A 19,841-nucleotide genomic window follows, 5' to 3' on the forward strand; every position below is an offset into this window, starting at 1 on the left:
TCTAGCACTAACTATGCAAAAAGCAAACAGCAGGAGCTAAATAAATGATGAGATCCAGAACAGAAAGTCAAGGGTCTGAAAAGAGGGGAAAGGGGGAAGAGAAGTAAGACACCAGGGGGAAGGTTGTCTTACACGGATTTTAGAACCAGTTTCCCAAAGTCTTGAGATTTGGCTCCGAAATCTGTTCAAAAATTAAAATTTGGGTCTTATTAAACATATTTTAAATCAATGTTTGATTTTAAAGAAAAGGTTCAATTTAAAAATCTATGATCTTAGACGGACACAGGACACCCGTAGACATATCTCAGTGGGCGCTTCTGTTGAGCCTAGAGGTTTGCAGGCACTGAAGCCAGAGGTCCTATCAAGCAGTTTGTGAACAAACACATTGCCTGAAGAGTTACTGCCCCCAAACGATGTCACATGGCGTTTGTCAGTCAAGCTATGTGCCATCCAAACCTCTATGCGCCCCCAAAATTGAACACTGAATTCCCAGATCCTCTTCGTCGTTGACTTTTATGAACCCACCCACACTGCTTTAGAAGAAGGTGTGTCTCCCATCGTTCTCCTAATGAGTCGGGCTTCCCAAATCTAGTAAATGAAAATAGGTGAAACCTATAAACAGCTAGCAGGAAGTGTGGGGTGGAATATGACTGGTAACATGCAGCCTTGGGTAATTTATGCTAAATAGCTCTTCCAGTTCCCCTTAATCATAGCTGTGAACCTAATTGGATTTTTTTTTTTTAAATTGGAGATTTGAAAATCTGTTTTCAAAGGACTGTAGATGCTGACACCCTTGCTCCTCCCCTGCTCACTCACAGAGCGCCGGTCCACCTTAACAATAAATTTCTAAGAGGGTTGATTTGCTACTATCCAAATCAGACTGTCAAGTGTGGGTAGCATGTGCCAGACCAATTAGCACCAGGCAGCTCTGGAAAAAGCAGGGAAAATTCCAGGTCACGAAGAGCGATTCAGTTCTTACTTGCCAACAACATTTCCATGTTTCTGGGGCCAGTGTAATAGGCTGGATGCCTGATTTAATGCTGAACACTTGAATTTACACAGAACCCCGAGGGATTATGACGCCCTTATAGAAATTAATTGCAAATAATGTGCAATTACCAAATATATCACCCCTAAATGAGGCTATCCTCTTTTGAGGGGGAGGTGTAATGCAAACGGCTTGGAGGCACAAAGTGGGCATTAAATTGCTCGGGAAGTCTCTTGTGAAGTCTTCCTCCCTGGTGCCTCCCTGGTGCCCAGTTAATCTCAGAGGCAGGCAGTGGCAGATGGAAGAGTTGCTGGAATACAGACTACCCTGCTGGAAGGACTAGAGTGTGCCAGGAGAGGCCAAGGAAATCAAAATGGGCCATAATTCCATTCTGAGGAAACAGAAACAGGCATGGCAGCGGGAACATCCCCAATTTATGTGAAAGAGAAAAAGAATTCCTAGAAGAACCCAAGCCTCAGGAATAAACCAGCCACTGAAATGGCATTATATAATACATCCAGCTTCAGGGTCCCACACCAGCCCGTGCCATATGCTGGGCTAAAAGGCCTTTTTGGAGGGTTTTACCCTTTAGTAGTCTGAGCATCACTTTCTTCTCTACTGACCCAACATGCCCTCTTTTCAACTGTTGTCAAATAAAGCTATTTCCCTCTCCTATGCATTCTGGCAGTACCTGAAATGAAGGGAGATTGAATTTCAACACCTGGAGGACAGATCCCAAGACAACAGCTGGAGTTTGCTCCTCTGTATACACCTGTGGAATTTTGCAGGTCAGATGAGAACAGCTGCTGTTTCCCAATGTTCATTTCTAGTAGGATAAGGCCCTGCCCAGGGAGAACCATCTTTGAGGGGCTTTTGTGAGCTTGAACTTAGAACTGTGGATGCTAATAACTTTTTGGCAGTTTTGCTGTTGGTGAGCAAAGCGGCAGGCAAGGTTAAGGGCGACAGACACATGAGGATTAAGGCACAGTCGGGGGCCTCCTCTAAAAAGGGAAGAAAATGAGAATTTCCAATTGGCTGATACTTACCTCCTGTTCTCGCTGAAATATTACAACTCGACCCCCTTTGTCCCCTGTCGCTAGTAACTCTCCCGTGTGGTTGAATTCTACCGTAGAGATAATGTCAGCTGAAAGGAAGAAGAAGACAAAAGCAATTTAAGTAACTGCACACTTACTTTGAATGGGTAGATAATAGGCACACTTTTCTGCGCATTTAAGGGCTTAGGGCTCCGGCTGTGCAGTGGAATTTATAGGGTTTTATGTTCTGCATTTTAAGTGGCACTTGAAGTAGCAGTTGTTTCCCAATTTCCTAGGTGCCCCCACCGAACTGTGTGCTCTTGGAACGTCTGAGGTGAGCAGAGGGGCAAGGCGTGTTCGCATCCTTCTGGTTCATGGAAGAGAATGTGAGTTTCTTTTCACTCATGAAAATGGTTTTTCTTTGCTTATTTTCATTAACCACAGACCCCTCTTCCACTCCAAGAAAGTCCCTCAGACAGGAGTAAATGTGGTGGTCGGGCTTAGGACTGAACATTGAGGGAATCAGGGTACAGATGCTGATGCTGATGCCAATGCCAACCACAGCAGAGAGTACAGGAGTCGCTGGGGTACCCCTCAAGTCCCCCAACTTCACTAGGGCTATTGGATAAGCTCAACACATTCTCTGGTGAGCACACACTTTTTCAGGACAGGGTTCTGAAAAGACAGTGCCACAAGGAGCATTGGAGAAAGGTGCAGGCACCAGAAACTCAGAGCACAGATAACTGGGAATAAAGTCAGCTTCAATGCTGGTTACCCTGTGGCCAAAGGACAGGTGAGTTGCCTATGAGTGGATTTATTAGGGGCAGAGATTAATTTCCCCACATGTCAGAGATTAATTTCCTCACAATCACTCTTCCAACAATTGGAGAGTGCAAATGAGCTTAGAGATAAAGAAGAGAGAGCATTAAATAAAAAGGAAAGGGAAAAGAACAAAAGAAGGAAAGGATTGTGACTGTGCTGTCTGACTGAGGACTGGCTGGAGCCTGAACCTATGACAGCAAAGGCAAGGGTAAGGTGGAAGACCATGGCAGCGATCCCTGACAAACTCAAGTCTTACATCTTGTGTGTGTATCGTCATTTTAGGATGTTCTTGGTATGCCAGCTTTACTCAGATAAGTAGCATAAAATTCTCAGCTCACACACAGTATCTTTTCTGCATATTGAAAACATTCTCAATTCTCACCCTTTGTGCAGAAGCAGAGAGAGGAAATCACAAACCTTCATCATCTGTGATGTGTCACTCACTCACCTGAAGTATGACTCAAGTGAGGCACACTTAAAGAGAATTCAAGCTTTACTCTTATCAGGAGTCAGTTCAAACTCTCCAGGGCAAGGAAGGAACTCGATACAGTGGTTCATCTTATGGAGCAAGTGTAACATAGCAGTGCTGTCTGTGGTCCTCAGTTTTTGAGGAATTAACACCCAGATGTCTAGATCTTAGTGCAAACATCTAAATTCTATATGCCGATAATGTTTTCTTTTCAACACATGACAATCTGTGGCATTTTCCCCTTTTATGAGGCATCTTCCTGCCTCTATATCCTAAGATCTGGGATTATAGGTATGTGCTGAGGAGAAAGTCTTGTCTGCAGGCTGATGGGAAGGTTTGGTGGGTAAAGTCCTTACTGTGCAAGCATAAGGACCCGAGCCTGGGTTCTCAGAACTGACACTCAGCTGAGCATGGCAGTGCCTTTCTCTAACTCCAGTGCTAGGAGGGAGAGACAGGAAGATTCTGGGACCTTACTGCTCAGCTAGTCTTGCTAATTGGTGAGCTTCAGGTTCAGTGAGAGACAATGTCTCAAAAAATAAGGAAGAAGAGGGGTTCAGTAGGAGTGGGAGGGGATAAATGATGTCAGAGAGGGTGTATACGATTGAAATGCATTATACTCATGTGTGAAATTGCCAAACAATAATTTTAATACATATTAAAAAAGAAAGAAATGGAGGAAGACAAGAAATGACAACCTTTGATCTCTGCAGATATATGCATGGAGGCATGAACCTGCACACTCACACAAACATATCTTATGCCACACAGGCATATCTCCTTCCCACACAAATCTTGTCAGTGGGTTGCATGTGGTTTGTGGGTCAAGTGTTTATGATTTCTGACTTATAATCACTTAGATAAGGTGACTTCATTCCTTATTGATCTAAACTGGAAATCAATTCCATCTTCTCAGGAAATGAAGAACAGAATAAGCTGTGTGGTTGTTAAGCCCTTGATATACCTTTGGAAGGCCAGTTTACATAACAGGCACCCATAGACCAAGACATAGCAAAGCCCAGCATGGCTGGAGAACTTGCTACTTTACACAAAACATCTGATCACTGGTCTTCCTTATAGCTTGTGTATTTTAACAGCGTTGCTGGGAGAAGTCAGCTGTCAACTGTCTGCAGTTGCCTTAGAATGCCCTCTCTGAGGCAGACTGAGGTTAGTGTGTGCTGCTGACATCTCTACTGATTCTGGCCTTCTAGTAAGTACAGAAATAGCTTTCTGACCTGCCTGGAATACAAGGTGGGCTTGGCTGTCTCTTTTCACTTTCTAGCTTCTGACAAGTACTAAGGAATGAATCATGACTCATTGCTCAAATTGCTCAAACACTAATGTTAGACACACACACACACACACACACACACACACACAAATGGGAGTGCAGGGAGGGAGAGAGAGACAGACACAGAGAAATAGAGGACATATGAGCAATGAGAAGGTGAGACCCAGTTTGGAACAAAGAATACCCACTTGACATCATCTTTGTGTAAGGTTGGTTGTTTTTGGTTTGTTTGGTTTGGTTTTGTCTAGGGCAGGCCACAATATGTAGTTTGGGCTTTCCTTAAACTGGGATTTAGGCTGGTCTCAAACTTGTGATCTTTCTGCCTCAGCCTCTGGAGTGCTGGAATTACTGGTATGTGGTGCCAGGCCTACCTCACTGGGGCTGAGTTTCAAGGTTCTATTTCAGTTATGCTCTTGTCTTGGGTGGCAACATTAACACACAAACTCTGGGCCGTGGGCTGCAGAGCCTTTACACTGACACCTAAAGGTGAGTTTTTTTCCCCCTTTGGGTAAAGCTAGGTATCAAAATAAAGAATTAAGTAGCTCTTTGGACATAACCCCTGGCTCACCTGTCAAGAAAAAGCCACTTTTAGCAAAGCAAAAACTACTCTCCCAGAGACAACAAACACATGGTTCTACCCAGATTCTGAAATGCCTTTCCTTAAAATCTACATAGCTGAAAATAGGGCGGGATCCAAGTTTAGATCACACAATCCCAGCCAACAACACCAGAGCCCTCTATCACGAAATATAAGGTATTGTCTTACACCCTAAAATCTGTTTCATTTGTTTTGCAGTTGCCCCCCCCCCATTGTTCAGGGCTCTGTCTTCTTTGAGAACCTCGGAAGAGAAAGGGTGACCCAAATAGGGTGGCCTGAATGGTGTGACCCACATGGCAGAGTGTGTAATTCTTCTGTCCTGTTGCTAAGACTTCATATTTATTTTAAGCTCACAAGGCAGCTGTATAGGCATTGCTGCACTTCGGTTGATGTCTGTTTTGAACTTTCCTGTTTCCTGACTCATTTATCACTGCAAAGCAGCTAGGGATAGCTGGACGACTCCACTGTCCCATCCATCTATACTTATCTCCATCTATGACTGCTTAATAATTAATAGAAAACTCATGAATCACCTTCACATTCCAATTTCAACATACCAAGACTACAGATGCCCATTCTCTTGTGTTTGAAACATGATGTTAACAGAGCAGACTCATTGCTGCTCAAGGCAGGAGAACTTCTGTGAGTCCAGAAGGAGGGGGAACTAGGCATGACCATAAGCTAGCTAGCTATCTTAGTGACAGCAACCTCATCTCAAAACATGATTGGCAGAAATCAATTCTTCCACATGGGACCTTCACCCTTAGATAAGTTTCTAAGACACCTCAATATTGCATTAAATTTCATTTCTATCTAATTGTGCTGCTGAGTAAGGAAATAAATCTTTGATCACTTCCCTTCCAATTTCTATATGGGTGAGGATAAAGTACACACTGATGGGAAAAAAATAAAAGCCCCAAATAGTGACTGGAGTCAAATGTGGTTATAGGGTTTCTAAAGGAAACCATGTGTGGATTGAGATCGGCCGAGTTCCCCGTCTATTTGTGCTGATTTAATTTCCACAACACGGTGGCCTGCTAACCCTGTTTCTAGCTCAATTTGGCACTGTGAAGACTGACTTTTTCCTTTTAAGAATCAATCTCTGCATCTTACAAAAGTTTCACACTAGTAATTTACTACATCAGGTCTCTTTTCCCCTCAACAATGGTTATTGACTTGGCAGTTGTATTCACAAGAAGGGAGGCTGAAGGAAACAGAGATTGTGACCTAGTGTCCCACAGTGTCACCCCAGGCTGCAGTCGGGACAGAGTACCTGGTCAAAGGAGATGTGTGTGTGTGTGTGTGATCAGGTTACATATTAGACTGGAGTGGCATTTCGATCAAAGACCAATGCAGCTTAGATTCAGAGAGTCACAGCATCCACTGATAGAGAGATAATATTGACCAGGTCACTGGTACTCCCTCTGAATATCAATCATAGTGATGGAAATGAATGGGTAATGCAGCCAAGTCTTATCTTTCATCTAAACCACATTCCTAAGATAGTGAGCTATCTTCACTACTGTATCGGCTTTTCAACTCTGCCCACTCAAGCCTGAGCTTCTCCCCTGATGAACAAGTCAGCTCAAGGTTGTTTTTTGTATCTTTGCTTAGGACAAGGATGTTGAAAAGAATGGAAAATATACATCACAGCATATCCCAGTGGTGAAATGGTGGCAGTTGCTAGGTTTTCATAGAAAAAAAATTGGGAGCTTCTCTATAGGTAGGGTGTGTTGATTCATTAGTAGTGGGGACATCTGGAGAATTGACATATACACCCTTGCTATCCCTCATAAGTATCTCTAGTTAGACTGGCATTGGCCTTGTAGATCATTAAAAAATAGGAAATTCTTGGACTTCTCATGGGAATCAATTAGTCCTGTTTCTGTGAAACTGTGGTCTCCTTTCCTGGTCTTGGTTCTCAGTCTTAAGTTAGTACCCATGTTTTCAGGTCACATTTTTTTTTTGAGGGGGAGGTAAGCTTTGGTAATGAAAATAGTACATTGGAGCACAATTTTTATCAACACACATAGAGGGAGGTGAGCAAATGTGGTTATGGCCTAACAAGAGGCAAGATACAAGCTATATTCTTGCTGTTTCTGCTCTACACTTCTCGTCTAACCTAGACTTTCTGACAACAGTGTCTTGGGAAACTGAATCCTTTTTCTCTCCTTGGAGCATTGTGAATTGTGTCTACACTGGTTTTAACTTCAATTTGATGCTTGTATTCCTCTCACTGGAAACTAAGAGTAGAAGTTTCCCACAGTTCTATTTTCTTAGGATCATATTCCAATTATGTCCTTAGTTAACAGTGTGTATAGTATTGCAAATGAGGGAGTTAACTAACAGTCTGCTCTTGTCTTCCAAGCTTAATAATGGCAGATAGTGTGAGATGTAGGGATTCATGCTGGGTGACCCTCCTTCTTCCTTGCCAGCTTTCTACAGTCCAACTATAGAGGCTGGGAAGTCTGAATATTTCTCATTCCTCTTTGTAGTCAGGTCACTGAGACCTGACCAATGAGATAAAGAGAAGTATTCATGGAGTAGAAGAACTGCAAGGAAGGACTAAAGATTCTGATGGAATCTTATTTTTTAAATTCATTTTTACTATTTAATCATATGTGTGCATACGTGTGTGTGTGTGTGTGTGTGTGTGTATCTGTATGTGGGTATATGCATGTGAGCTCAGGAACCTACAGAAGACAGAGACATCAGATTCCCATGGGGATAGAATTATAGGTGGCAGTGAGTTGTTCAACATGGATGCTGGGAGCTAAACTTTGGTCATTTTCAAGAGCAGTACATAATATTCCTAATGACTAAACCATCTATCCATCCTCATGGGGGTAAAGTTTTTCTCTTGGGTTTCGCTTATATGTTCTTGTGATATCTGTGTTTTGTCTTCTTGTGACTATGTATGTTCATCTATATGTGGGTGGCATCTATAATGTGATGTGGGATAACAAAGGAGGACTTTGTTGGTGACAAAACACCAACAAACACTGGTGACAGCTGGAGAAACAGAAATATATATATATATATACTTTTTCTCAATTTATTTTAAGACTTCGAAGATGAAGAAGTTCTACTGAACTGATTGGTTGAGGTCAGCTTCAGCTCACTAGCTGACAAAACCAGATCCCAAAACAATAGGACTATGGGCAATATTCATGATAATTATCTCAATTGATACATAAAGTTCTTCTTCTTCTTCTTCTTCTTCTTCTTCTTCTTCTTCTTCTTCTTATTATTATTATTATTATTATTATTTTATTTTTAATGACAAGTGAGCAGCTAAAACCTTCCTCAGGACAGCTCTGTCTTAACTTGTACCCATGGTAGTAGAATGACTTCCCTGTTATTTGAATTTAAAAGTATTCTTGTTTGCTTCTTTTTGTAGGGCTGAAGAATAAACCTTGGTTATTACTATATCCTGGCCCTAAAAAGCATGTCCTTAAGCATGCTGTTCTGTCTGTGGCTACCTCCTAGTACTTTGTACAGGGCTAGATTATTAATGCATGTTGAATTGGAAAAACATGGCTCCTTCCTTGCCCCCAAATTGCCTTCCTTGCCCCCAAATCGCCTTCCTCTGGCTCTTGTGTGCACAGATTCATTGTACTCTACCACCCAACCAGATTTCCTTTCCACTTGCTTAATTAGTGATATGGAGTGGTTTGTCTCCTCTTTTCCATGTTATGGAGGTGCTGTATTATTTTTTCAACTATGCAAATATGAAAGCAAGTTCCTGTGGTAGAATGCCTACTCCAGTCCACACACAGCATCCATTATAAAATTATGCCTTCCAAGGGCACCATACTCTCCTCAGGAGTTTTGCTTTCTCTGCTCACATGCAGGGAAGCTCTCCACACTTGCTGAGCTGTGAAAATCCAGATCATAGGAGAAGGGGAGTCATGAGCACCATATTGTTCCTTTTAAAAGGCACATAGCTTCCCCAGGATGACCAGATACCCAACATGTGAGGTAACAGGCACATGTGGGCTGATGGAAGAGGAGGCTTCCCTACAGATGGAACAATACTTCCCCACAGGGTAGTGTAGTGGTGTCTTCACAATGACAAGTCTCTAAATGTAGAAAAAGCACAATGGGAAAGTGATAGCTGTCCAGACTTGTCTGAGAGCCTGTGTAGGGAAAGGTAGAATATGCTGTCAAGGTGTCTCCCATCTGTCACCTACTCTTCCAAAACATGGAGGAATAATTAAGTACTCAGGTGATGCAAACCCTGCTGATCTTTCAGATCAACAATGCAGGATATCATCAGATCATCTAAACAAGGCAGGGCATCTGCAGCTGACCCTGTTGCTGGAGCTTCATGTCCAAAGAGAGAGAGAAAGAATGGTAGGTAGTTCCCAGTCAGGCACTATGCCACCCAAACAGACTTATAATGACATCTGATTGGTATATTTTTAGTCAGAAATTGTTCTGTGTCAGATGTTCTGAAGTCAGTAAGACAAGATGTCCATTCCATGGGAGCTAAAACTCCCCTATTTGAGATTTGGCTCAAATATCACTTTTCCAGGGAAACAGTGTAACTTCTCTCAAGGCCAGGCCATCTCCCCTTAATTTGCAGCTTCATTGCCCCCTTACTTCCTCTTCATAAGTCATCATCTCTTGCCATTAGCTCTTATTACAGTGGTATTGGGATCATTTGAATGCCTCTTTTATGCACTAAATTATAAACTCTGCAAGGAATCCTCAGTGCCTAGCTGAATGTCTCAGTATAGGACAGATGTCCCTCAATGTTCTGTTCTTTGGTGGATTGCCAAGAGAAAGCCAATACTGAAGTAGACCATCACATAGAGACCAAAAAAATCTCTAAGCAAAGTAACAAAGAAACACTGGATGGATGCACAAAGAATTTTCGTAAGGTGTGTGGAGCCCAGGGAGCTCTTACTTAAAACAATGAATGGTGACTATAGAACCAGATAGATGGATCAGTGAAGAACAGAGTCCTGTGAGCCCCAGGCAGAGAAAACACACAGTAAGGGAAGAAAGGGGACCAAGGTAGAGTGAATTTTGAGAGAAGACAGGGAGATTACAATAAGACAAGCAGTGAATTCTGAGCTTATGACTGTGATAGGAAAGGACTCTGTTTAATGAGTATGTATTATTACATGCTATGGAGCTAGTGGAATAGAGATATATTGAAAAAATGTCCCTAAGCACAAGTGGTCCTTGAACTTGGGAATATTCCGTTTAGAGCATTGAGAAATCATGGTAGATCGAGGCATAGGAAACAGTTGTTGGAGAGAGGCTGTAGAGACAGCTTATTTGATAAAGTGCATACCACATAGACATGAGGCTCTGAGTTTAGATTCCCAACACCCATGTAATATCTATACATTCCTGTAACCTCAGTGATAGGGTCGGGGCTAGGAACAGAGATAGGTGGATCTCCAGGGCTTGCTGTCCAGCCATTCTACCCAATAGTTGAGCTCTAGGTTTAGGGAGAGAATGTGTCTTAGAAAGTATGGTGAAGAGTGATTGAGGAAGACACCTAATGTTGATCTCCAGATTCCACACCTCTCTTTATTTCCCTCCCCTCTCCATCTCCTTCTGCCCTTCCTTCCTCCTCTTCCTCCCTCCCTCCCTCCCTCCCTCCCTCCCTCCCTCCTTCTCCCCGCCTCTCACATACACACTATAGGGGGAAAGGTTGTTCTAAGATGCTAGTAATGGAGGATTTTAGACCATAGACGATGAATTCCAGTTTTCACTTAAAAAGCAGTGAGAAGTTACTGCTGCAGCTTGAAGTGACACACACCCCTGCTACATCCTTGCATTCAAGAGATTTCTTTGTACATAGTAAGGGCAATTGAACATTAGGTCCACTCCATTCCTTCTTGAATTCTATATGGACCCAAGGAAAGAATAAAAATAGAAGTGAGTTGGCATTTCCTCCCCTAAACATGAAGTTCAGGACAATATAAAGGTGCTGTGGCTGCTAATTTACATGCTATTATGGTAAGGTGGGTTTTCAATGGTCACGTATGCCAACAACATTTTGACAGATCAGTTGAAATTTTGTCGTCTCTGTTTCTGACTAGAAGTTGAAGTGTTTTGAAGACTATGATAAAAATATTATTCTACTTCAGTTAATATTTTCCAACCTTAAAAACATGACCAGATACACAGAGTAAACAGGAAGACAGAATGAATAGTGCCAATTTCAACCAGTGGGAGCCAACCTTTACTGAACATTCATAAGGTTGTAGCCACCTCTTGCTTTTCTCTCTCCATTCACAACTGGAAACTCTGAAAACACTTTGTATTTCAGTTTCTAGGAAGTCAAATGCAGCTCATACAGTTTATATAATAGTGAAAAATATTAACAGGAAAAATAAAGAAAGAATCAATGTTAATAGATTCATTCATTTATCTATCCATCCATCTGTCCATCCATCTATCCATCCAACAGATTTTTAAATGCACCAGACTGTGTCAAGTAGATTTTCAGGCATTGAGATAAGTCAGTTCAAAATAAACTAAACTAAACTAAACTAAACTAAACTAAAATAAAATAAAATAAAATAAAATAAAATAAAAAAATAATCTGTCCACATAGAGCTCATGTTCTAGTTGTAGGGAAAAGACAGCAGCCAATAGACACAACAAATAATAGTTTGTATTGTGTTCTGTGAGGATGAAATAGAACTGAGAAGGGGAGATGAACAGTGTTGAGATTGGAGAGAGGCTGTAACTCAGATAGGAAGGCATGACAGACCTCAAGAGACAGCCTGAAGTAGGTAAGGGGTGTTCAGACTTGGGGGGGTGCAGGGAGAGATCCTAAGAAGAAGCATGCATATGTCAAGGCATAAGGGAAACCATTTCAGGGCAAAGAAGGAGAAAATGAAGGAGGAACATTGGGAAGTCAGATCATGCCAAGTTCTTGTACAACACAGCAAGCACTTTGGCTTGGACTGAGTGAAGTGGCCACAACAACACAATATACTTTGATGTCATCAAACTGCACATTCAAAAGTGGTTAAAATAGAAAATTTTAATGGGTTCCATCCTTAGACAAAGAACTACAGGCAACTGTCTGATGCTGAGGGAGGGAGAGTTAGTATTTCCCAGGGATGAGCTCCCTGGTTGGTTATCTAATAACTAGTCAGCCCTGCTACATACACACAAGCAACACGAAATAGGCACAACAGGTTGTATTTATAATATTTATTCATATATAAAGTGCTATGCAACAATTACAATGAAGAAGTGGCCATCAATTTGAGAGGGAATGAAGGGGAATTGGAGGAGTTCAAGAGATGAGGCATAGAAGGGACTGGGATAAAGAAAAAGGGGGAATGATACAATAATTTTAATTAAATATTTAGAAACTCTATATTTTGCTATATGCATTTTACCATAAAAGCAAAATGGAAGGTTGTCGGAGAATAGTCAATAAAGGAACAGTAGATTTTTAATGGTAATCAGTTTGAGGATGAGTGGCTGGGAACAAAGGGGTACAATAGAGAATGCAATAGACAGCCCAGGGAAAAGATGGAGACATTCTGGTCAAGGCAGCTGGTGTGGACTCAGAGAGAAGCCACATTCTGCATGCATGCTGAGGGCAACCTGTTGGGATTTGCTGAAGAACTGACATCAGGAATGTTTTCATGGTCTTCGCCCTTAGAGTTGTCATGCTGGAGATTTGGATTTTCAGGGTGAAGCAGGCTATTGCAGGATGAGCAGGTGTTCAGTTTCATGCATAGGAAATGTGAGAGTTTCTAAATAGAGCTGGTGTGTGGGCTGCTGGAAATAGGGTCTGGAGTTCAGGGATTTTGAGATCATTAGCATTCAGACAGCATTCAAAGGCACAAGATGGTATGAGATCTCAAGGAGAGTATTTATTGAAAGAAAAGAACAGACCTTTCAGGCGTTCATCTCTAAGAAGATGAGGAAAGGGGCTGGAGATGTGTCACAGCAGTTAAGAGCACTGCACACATGGAGTGTACATACTCACATGCCACCAAACAAAAAATAAAATGAATGAACATTTTTACAATATCGATGGAAAGCTTGGTGTCCTGAATGACGAGTGACATGTGGAGTGTGTCATGTTGTCCAGTACTGCTGACAGGCAAGGGAAAGGGCTAGAACACACCTTTGCAGCACTATTTTAACAGTCGCATTTAACTTGGACAAGCATAATTTCTGTGGATCTGTGGAAATGTGTTTAAAAGAGATGAGAAGGAAAGAAATTTGAGATGATAGCTATAAGTAAATATTTCAAAGATTGTGCCACATAGGATGACAAAGAAATAAGCGTGCATGTGTGCAAGCATGCATGTGTGTGTGTGTGTATGTGCGTGTATGTGTATATGTGTCTCTGTGTGTGCTTCATGAACACAGTAGTTCATAGCTGAGTGCTTTTCTAGTATGTGTGAAGTCTTGGGTTTTATCACTAGGGCAGGACAGAAAGAGAGAAGGGCGGAGAGGAAGGAACGGAGGGTGGTAAAGGAATTTCTAATATTACCAAACTAATAGCTTGCTTATATGTCAACAAGAAAGTTGTAACAGCTGAGGAGAAATAAATGGTGAAGAAGAAACAGGGTGGCATTGCTATATGAACACAGAACTGAACTCATGCAGGAACACAGCTGTACCCAGGACTTGTCACCACTAACACTTGAAGAAACATCTGTATAGGCTCCATTTCTTCCCAATGCCAAAGACAGCCAGTAACAAAAAAGTTACGGAAACCCTGTCTACACATAAGCCTTAACGGGGCTCTCCAGTCAGTTAGCATTGCACTTAATGTCACCAAACTCCACATCTGAAAATGATTGAAATGGTGTATTTTATGACATATGTATATCTCACCAACTTAAAAATCAAAGTGGAAGGCAGCCAGAGAGTAGTAAGTTTCTCCCATACTTTGGCAGTCTGGAGACCCTCAATGTAGCTCCGAGGAAACCAAAACCCTATTGTTCTTCTTTTGTTTCGTCCTCCCTTCCCTCCTCTCCCCACCTTATTTTTCATTTGAAGCCAGGCAGAGAAAGGGCTCTATGCTTTTAGCTACTAGTCTGCCTGCCAAGCAGAAGGCTGCTCACCTATGTATACTTTGAAGTGATGTGCAATTACCAGGAGATCACTTCCACATGGCCAGGCTGACCTGCTCATGGCCTTGCTGAGCGGCTTTCTCCACTGTCCCTATCTCACGGGAACAAAGTGGAAAGAATCCCCTGCACTTTCCTCCTTGACCTGCAAGAGCTTTATAGACGTTTGCCAATGGCCAGACCAGAGTGATGGTGCCAAGAACAGTCCAAGCAATTTCTGTACGTGTCTTCCAGGAAGTCTGTCTTTAACGGAAACTCTGGCTGCACATTCTTTACTGTGCTGTGTCTACAGGGGAAGGATTGTTATTGTCACAAAGAAGACTCAATGGAAATTAAAGAGCTATTGACTTAGCTCCAAGCACATTCAGTCTTAGGGAGATGTCACTATTGCAGATTGGAAAGGCAGACTTGCTCTCTGGAAATGTCATTTACGGAATTGCTTTATTACATTTCAGGCTCCGAACTAGACCCCCTGTGGGTACCCCTCCTCCAATATCTGTTTCCAACTTCATTCAGTGAATATAAAGGCTGTGATTTGGGTTTTATGTTATGCCATTTAATTAACACTCCAATTCCTTGACCTTAAGATCTTTTTCCATTGTTCAGCCAGAAAAATGGTAGCCCAGATGGGTCAAATAACTTGCTCAAGTTTGTAAGACTAATGATTAGGGGAGCTGAGATTTGAACCCAACTGTAGTTCCCAAACCTGCTTTTGTATCAAAACATGATTTTATTCTCTAGTCAGGGCCACCCTGGAACTCACTATGCAGTGCAGGCTAGCCTCAAACTCAGGGCAGTCCTCCTGCCTCATCACTGGGATAGAGCCAGTGCACTTCTTTCATTATATATTATTATATATGTATATGAATACATGTATGTATGTGACTGTATATGGCCATGGGTGTGTGTAAAGGGCAAGTGACAACCATGTGGGACATAGAGACTGAAGTCAGGTTTTCAGGACTGGTAGCAAGAACTCCTACTTTCTGAGCCATCTCTCTGGCCCATTGTTTTATATATTTCAAATTGTTTGAAATTGCATATTCATGTATTTTGTGCTTTTGCATTCATGCATGCATGTGATTGTATGTTACTTGTTACGTGGTGTCCTGGGCTCATGTCTTCTCCTCTAATAATATCACAATTTTACATGTACCCCGTTCTCCTCAAATGAGGTACACTCAGCTATGTGCACTCATTATGAGGTTTATACTCACTCTTGGGATATTTCAGTTCTAGAGCTTGTCTGAAACAGTCTCCACTCTTTCAGCAAGAAAGACATTAGAACACCAGAGGCTGTGTGTGGGAGATCTTTCTGTGTTACAAAAGTCTGATCAGTGCCCTACTTCAATCAGAAAACATCTAATTGGCTTATTGGATGGTGGAGAAGGGATTTATAGATTAGACAGTTTATTAGTGGAGGAGCCAGCTTCAAAGGCCTGCTGGTCTTCACCCCATGCGCCTGGAGTTAGCAGGATGACATAGTGAAGGCTAGCTCAGGGACATCTGTCAGTGACCCAATAATGGCAGAAAGGGCAGCTACCTAGAGGCATCAACCATGCCCAGTTTAAATGATAGCTTCAGTGTTTACCTGTTGGATAATCTATAAAAGAGAGGGGATGTGGTGTGTGTGTGTGTGTGTGTATACATGTGTACAAAGCACTCGAAGTGGTACCAGTCTGTGATGGTTTGTATATGTTTGGCCCAGGGAGTGGCACTATTTGGAGGTGTGGCCTTGTTGGAGTAGGTGTGATAAGACTTGCTTTGGTCATGGTGTCAGTTCATAGCAGTAAAACCCTGGCTGAGACACAGTCACACATAAACACTGACGTCAGAATAACACTTTACCCAGAGCATCAGCAGTTCTCAGCCTATGGGTGGCAACCCTCAAAGAGGAGTCATACATTACATATCTTACATATCAGATATTTACATTACGATTCATAACAGTAGTAAAAATTGCAGTTATGAAATAGCCACAAAATAATTTTATGATTGGGGGTCCCTACAACATGAGGAATTGTACTGAAAGGTCACAGCATTTGGAACCTCTGCTCTAGAAGTTATATGGTGAGCAGTTAACAGGATGATTTTAGATGTCGTCAGAGAGATACAGTTTAGCTCCACCATTTGTAAGTGATATGACTTTAGGAAAGTTGCTTGGGGTCTCTAAACATTATTTTTCTTTTTTAAAATCCTTACAACGAGGGTAATAGCAGGCCTCCTTTAGTGGAGTCTGATGAGGAGTGAGTGAGGTAAGGAGCAGACATGGACATGTTGCAGATTCCCAGTAACTTATCATGTCTTATTTTTCGTAGTTCATTCCTTCCAGGGAATCAGAAAAGGCAGTCCAAGGCTCCACATAGTAGGACTACCAAAGCCACTTGGAGTAGGTAGGGCAAACCTCATCACCAGCTATTTTATTGTTTTATTCAGTAACACTGCAGGGCCAGCTCATATGGTCTCCAAATTTTTGAACAGGTTGTCAACATTTAGAAAAGACAGTTTTATTTGTAAAACTCCAGATCTTCTCCTTCTCCTTCTCCTTCTCCTTCTCCTTCTCCTTCTCCTTCTCCTTCTCCTTCTCCTTCTCCTTCTCCTTCTCCTTCTCCTTCTCCTTCTTCTTCCTCCTCTTCCTCCTCCTCTTCCTCCTCCTCTTCCTCCTCCTCCTCTTCCTCCTCTTCCTCCTTCTCTTCTCCCCCCCAGCCCTGTTTCTTTTTTTCTTTTTCTTTCTTTCTTTTTTTTTGAGACTTGCTCTGTAGCCCTGGGTTACACTGAAGTTGCTTCTCAAGTGTTGGGCTTACAGGCATGCACCACCACAGCTGGCTAGATTGTTATTTTTTTTAACAACAATGACAACAACCACTACCACTACAACAGGCAGCATTGGGCTTTCATTCCCACATTGATCCTTCTGGCCTGAGCTAAGGAGCAGCTCCCCATATAAAAGACTTCTGGATCCCAAATTTACATAGTCTCCCGCCCCTCTGTATTGTACTCCCAGCAACAGACAGTATTGTCAATGCCCATTGACACCTGGGCTTTCCTGACCTACCTGCATACATCTTTCACACTACTTGGTCTCTGAAAATCTTATTATGATTCAGCATAAGGGTCTTGCCTTCCCTAGAATCCACTGCAAATTGGCTTCTCTACAATTCCTTGGTCCCCACTGCCTTGGGACATTCATTTGCCCAGCTAGTGGAAGTGTCAAATAAGGAAACTGAATCACAGCCAAAGGTTCACCAGATGTTGACTCCAGAAACTCACTCTTAGCTCACCTAGTCTCTTCTTCAGTTCCAACTAGGCTGAGGGTAGAGGACAAAGGAGAAGTATGATGAACAGTAATGATCAGGAGCTGAGCCTTAAAGACAATGTCTTGGAGAGTAGCTGTCACTAGGTGTGGTTCTGTGGAAGACACGATGTACGCTATGACATGACTCATCCTTGATGGCTTGCTGACACTAGGGACTAATCTAGGTATGATGTTCAGAAGTCCTGTGTAAAGAGGCTCAATCTACCATTCATACATCTAAGGATATTGATTCATCGCCTATGAGCCAGAAGCCGTTCTAGTATTAGTGGAGACAGTGTTGACTGGCAAGACCTCTGAACTTAGATAACTTCTTTACCACGGGTAAAGCAGGTTGTTTCACCCCATTCCCACATCTGACAAGAGGATATGATGAACACTGTTTCTTAGGCATGGCCCACAGCACGTCCCAGGGCCTTTCTCTAGAAGCACTTCTGAACAGAGAAATGGCAGATTGTTAAAGCATTAATGCAGAAGAAAGCCCCAAACCGCTCAAGAACAGTACATGGAGCACAAACAGTTCAAGAGACTCTAGTAGAGCCTTGACTTAGGAAGAATGACAACTTTATCCTGATTCTGGGATTTGGAAGGTGTTACTGAGAACATCCTGCCAACCTTTCCCTTATCTCCAAAGTAGATCTATTTTTCTCTCCCTTTAATGTGACCCAGTTGGAAATGCATTTGTTTTTCACTGTTTAATCTTCTGTATCACCCACTGTTGATTAGATTTAATTAATTTATGTTTCTAATGAATTTAAAAACTCGCCACGCTGTAGCAGGAACATCTTTAGACAGCATCTGGCCACCAAATGGATTGATTACCTTATCTGCAAAACTCTTTCAAACATCTGGGGCCAGATTTTTGAGACTTCAGAAGCCTTTGTAGAAATGTTCTGTAAAAAACCATGCCAAATATCAAGATGGAAAGAGAGGGAGGAAGCTAGACATAGGTAGGATCAATTTTGACTTGAAACCCTAGATCCTGGCAGTCCTCCAGTTTGAAAGTACAGTTTGCTGCTCATTGGCACAGCTTCAAGGGCACAAATAGACTGATCTGAGAATATTTTGTTCAATATCATCAGAATCCACCAGGTCTAAGCCCAGGCTGCCACCCTGTGAACTTCCTTGGCACTTCCTTCTGAATGGAAGCTTCCCCTAATCATTAGGATGAAACATTTACAGAAAACATTTAGAGAGAAACACTTTGCTCTCATTCATTCAACAAACATTTATTGGGGGGAGGGGGAAGAGCACTGTGTGCCTGGCACTGGGCCACATGCACCTCTTCATCAGCTGCTCTTGGCAACAGCCCCTGCAGGATGGCAGGCTCTGCTCTTCCACTCACAGATATGACCGAGCAGCATGTAAAACAATAATTAATATCAACACTACTAAAAAGGATAAAGATGTACACACACACGCACACACACACACACACACACACACACACCATCACCACATGAAGTACTTTATAAGCACTAACCTGTTCCCCACTTCTCACACATAGGGTAGATGTCATTTTGTCACCTCCACTTTACAGAGAAGACCTAAGGCACCTGGAGTTGATGGACTTGCTCACAGTTATCCAGCTAGTTCTCAGTAGCATCTGACTCCTAACTTGAGAGTCTCTCTCTGCTCCCCACTTCAGGGCTGTCTCTGTCTAGACATGGGTCACTGAAGGCTGCAGAAGGTCCCATTCCAGGGCCATCAGTGTATTATGCTTTTATGCACATTTACACCACATCTAGTGAGTAGTGCTGTTCTGAATGATGCTGCAGATGCTGAGGGTCTGAAACAAGGAGAGGAGGTCACCTGCAGAGCTGGCAGCAGGGCTGAGGTAGAACCCAGGGCTACAAAGGCTACTAACTCTCTCAGAGCTTCCTGCTGACAGACCAGGCAGAGAAGTGCTGAGAACTAAACAGCTTGCCCAAAGCTGCATGGGGACAAGTAAGACAAAGCAGAAGAGGGGGCAGCCTGCACTGCCCAAATCCATTCCAAAGACACAGAGAGAAAGGGGGTGCTGCTGCTGGTGGTGGCGGTGGAGGAGGAGCCCAAGAATGTGCAGAGAATAAGAAAAACAGATTCATCTTGAGAGATAGGTGACTGATCTTGGAAAGTTCCTTGCCCGACTGGTTTTTCTGGCTCAAGTTCAAAGAGAGATGACTGACAACCAGGTGGCTGCCCATAACATAAGCTACAATAAAAAGCTTGTAACACAGAACATCTGAAAGTTTATGGATAACAAATGCAGACTT

The 19,841-nt window shown here is 42.5% G+C and overlaps 1 protein-coding gene across 1 annotated transcript in view; it reads right to left on the bottom strand.

Moving 5' to 3' along the window:
* Positions 1 to 19,841, bottom strand: part of Ppp2r2b (protein phosphatase 2 regulatory subunit Bbeta) — a 252,962-nt gene that overhangs the window by 100,352 nt on the left and 132,769 nt on the right. Inside the window, 1 exon segment of the mRNA XM_028777169.1 lies at positions 2,035 to 2,132. Within this exon segment, the coding sequence (XP_028633002.1) occupies positions 2,035 to 2,132 (98 nt within the window).

The sequence above is a fragment of the Grammomys surdaster genome, unplaced genomic scaffold (assembly GCF_004785775.1).
Source record: "Grammomys surdaster isolate TR1022 unplaced genomic scaffold, NIH_TR_1.0 278, whole genome shotgun sequence".
NCBI classification, from domain to species: Eukaryota; Metazoa; Chordata; class Mammalia; order Rodentia; family Muridae; genus Grammomys; species Grammomys surdaster.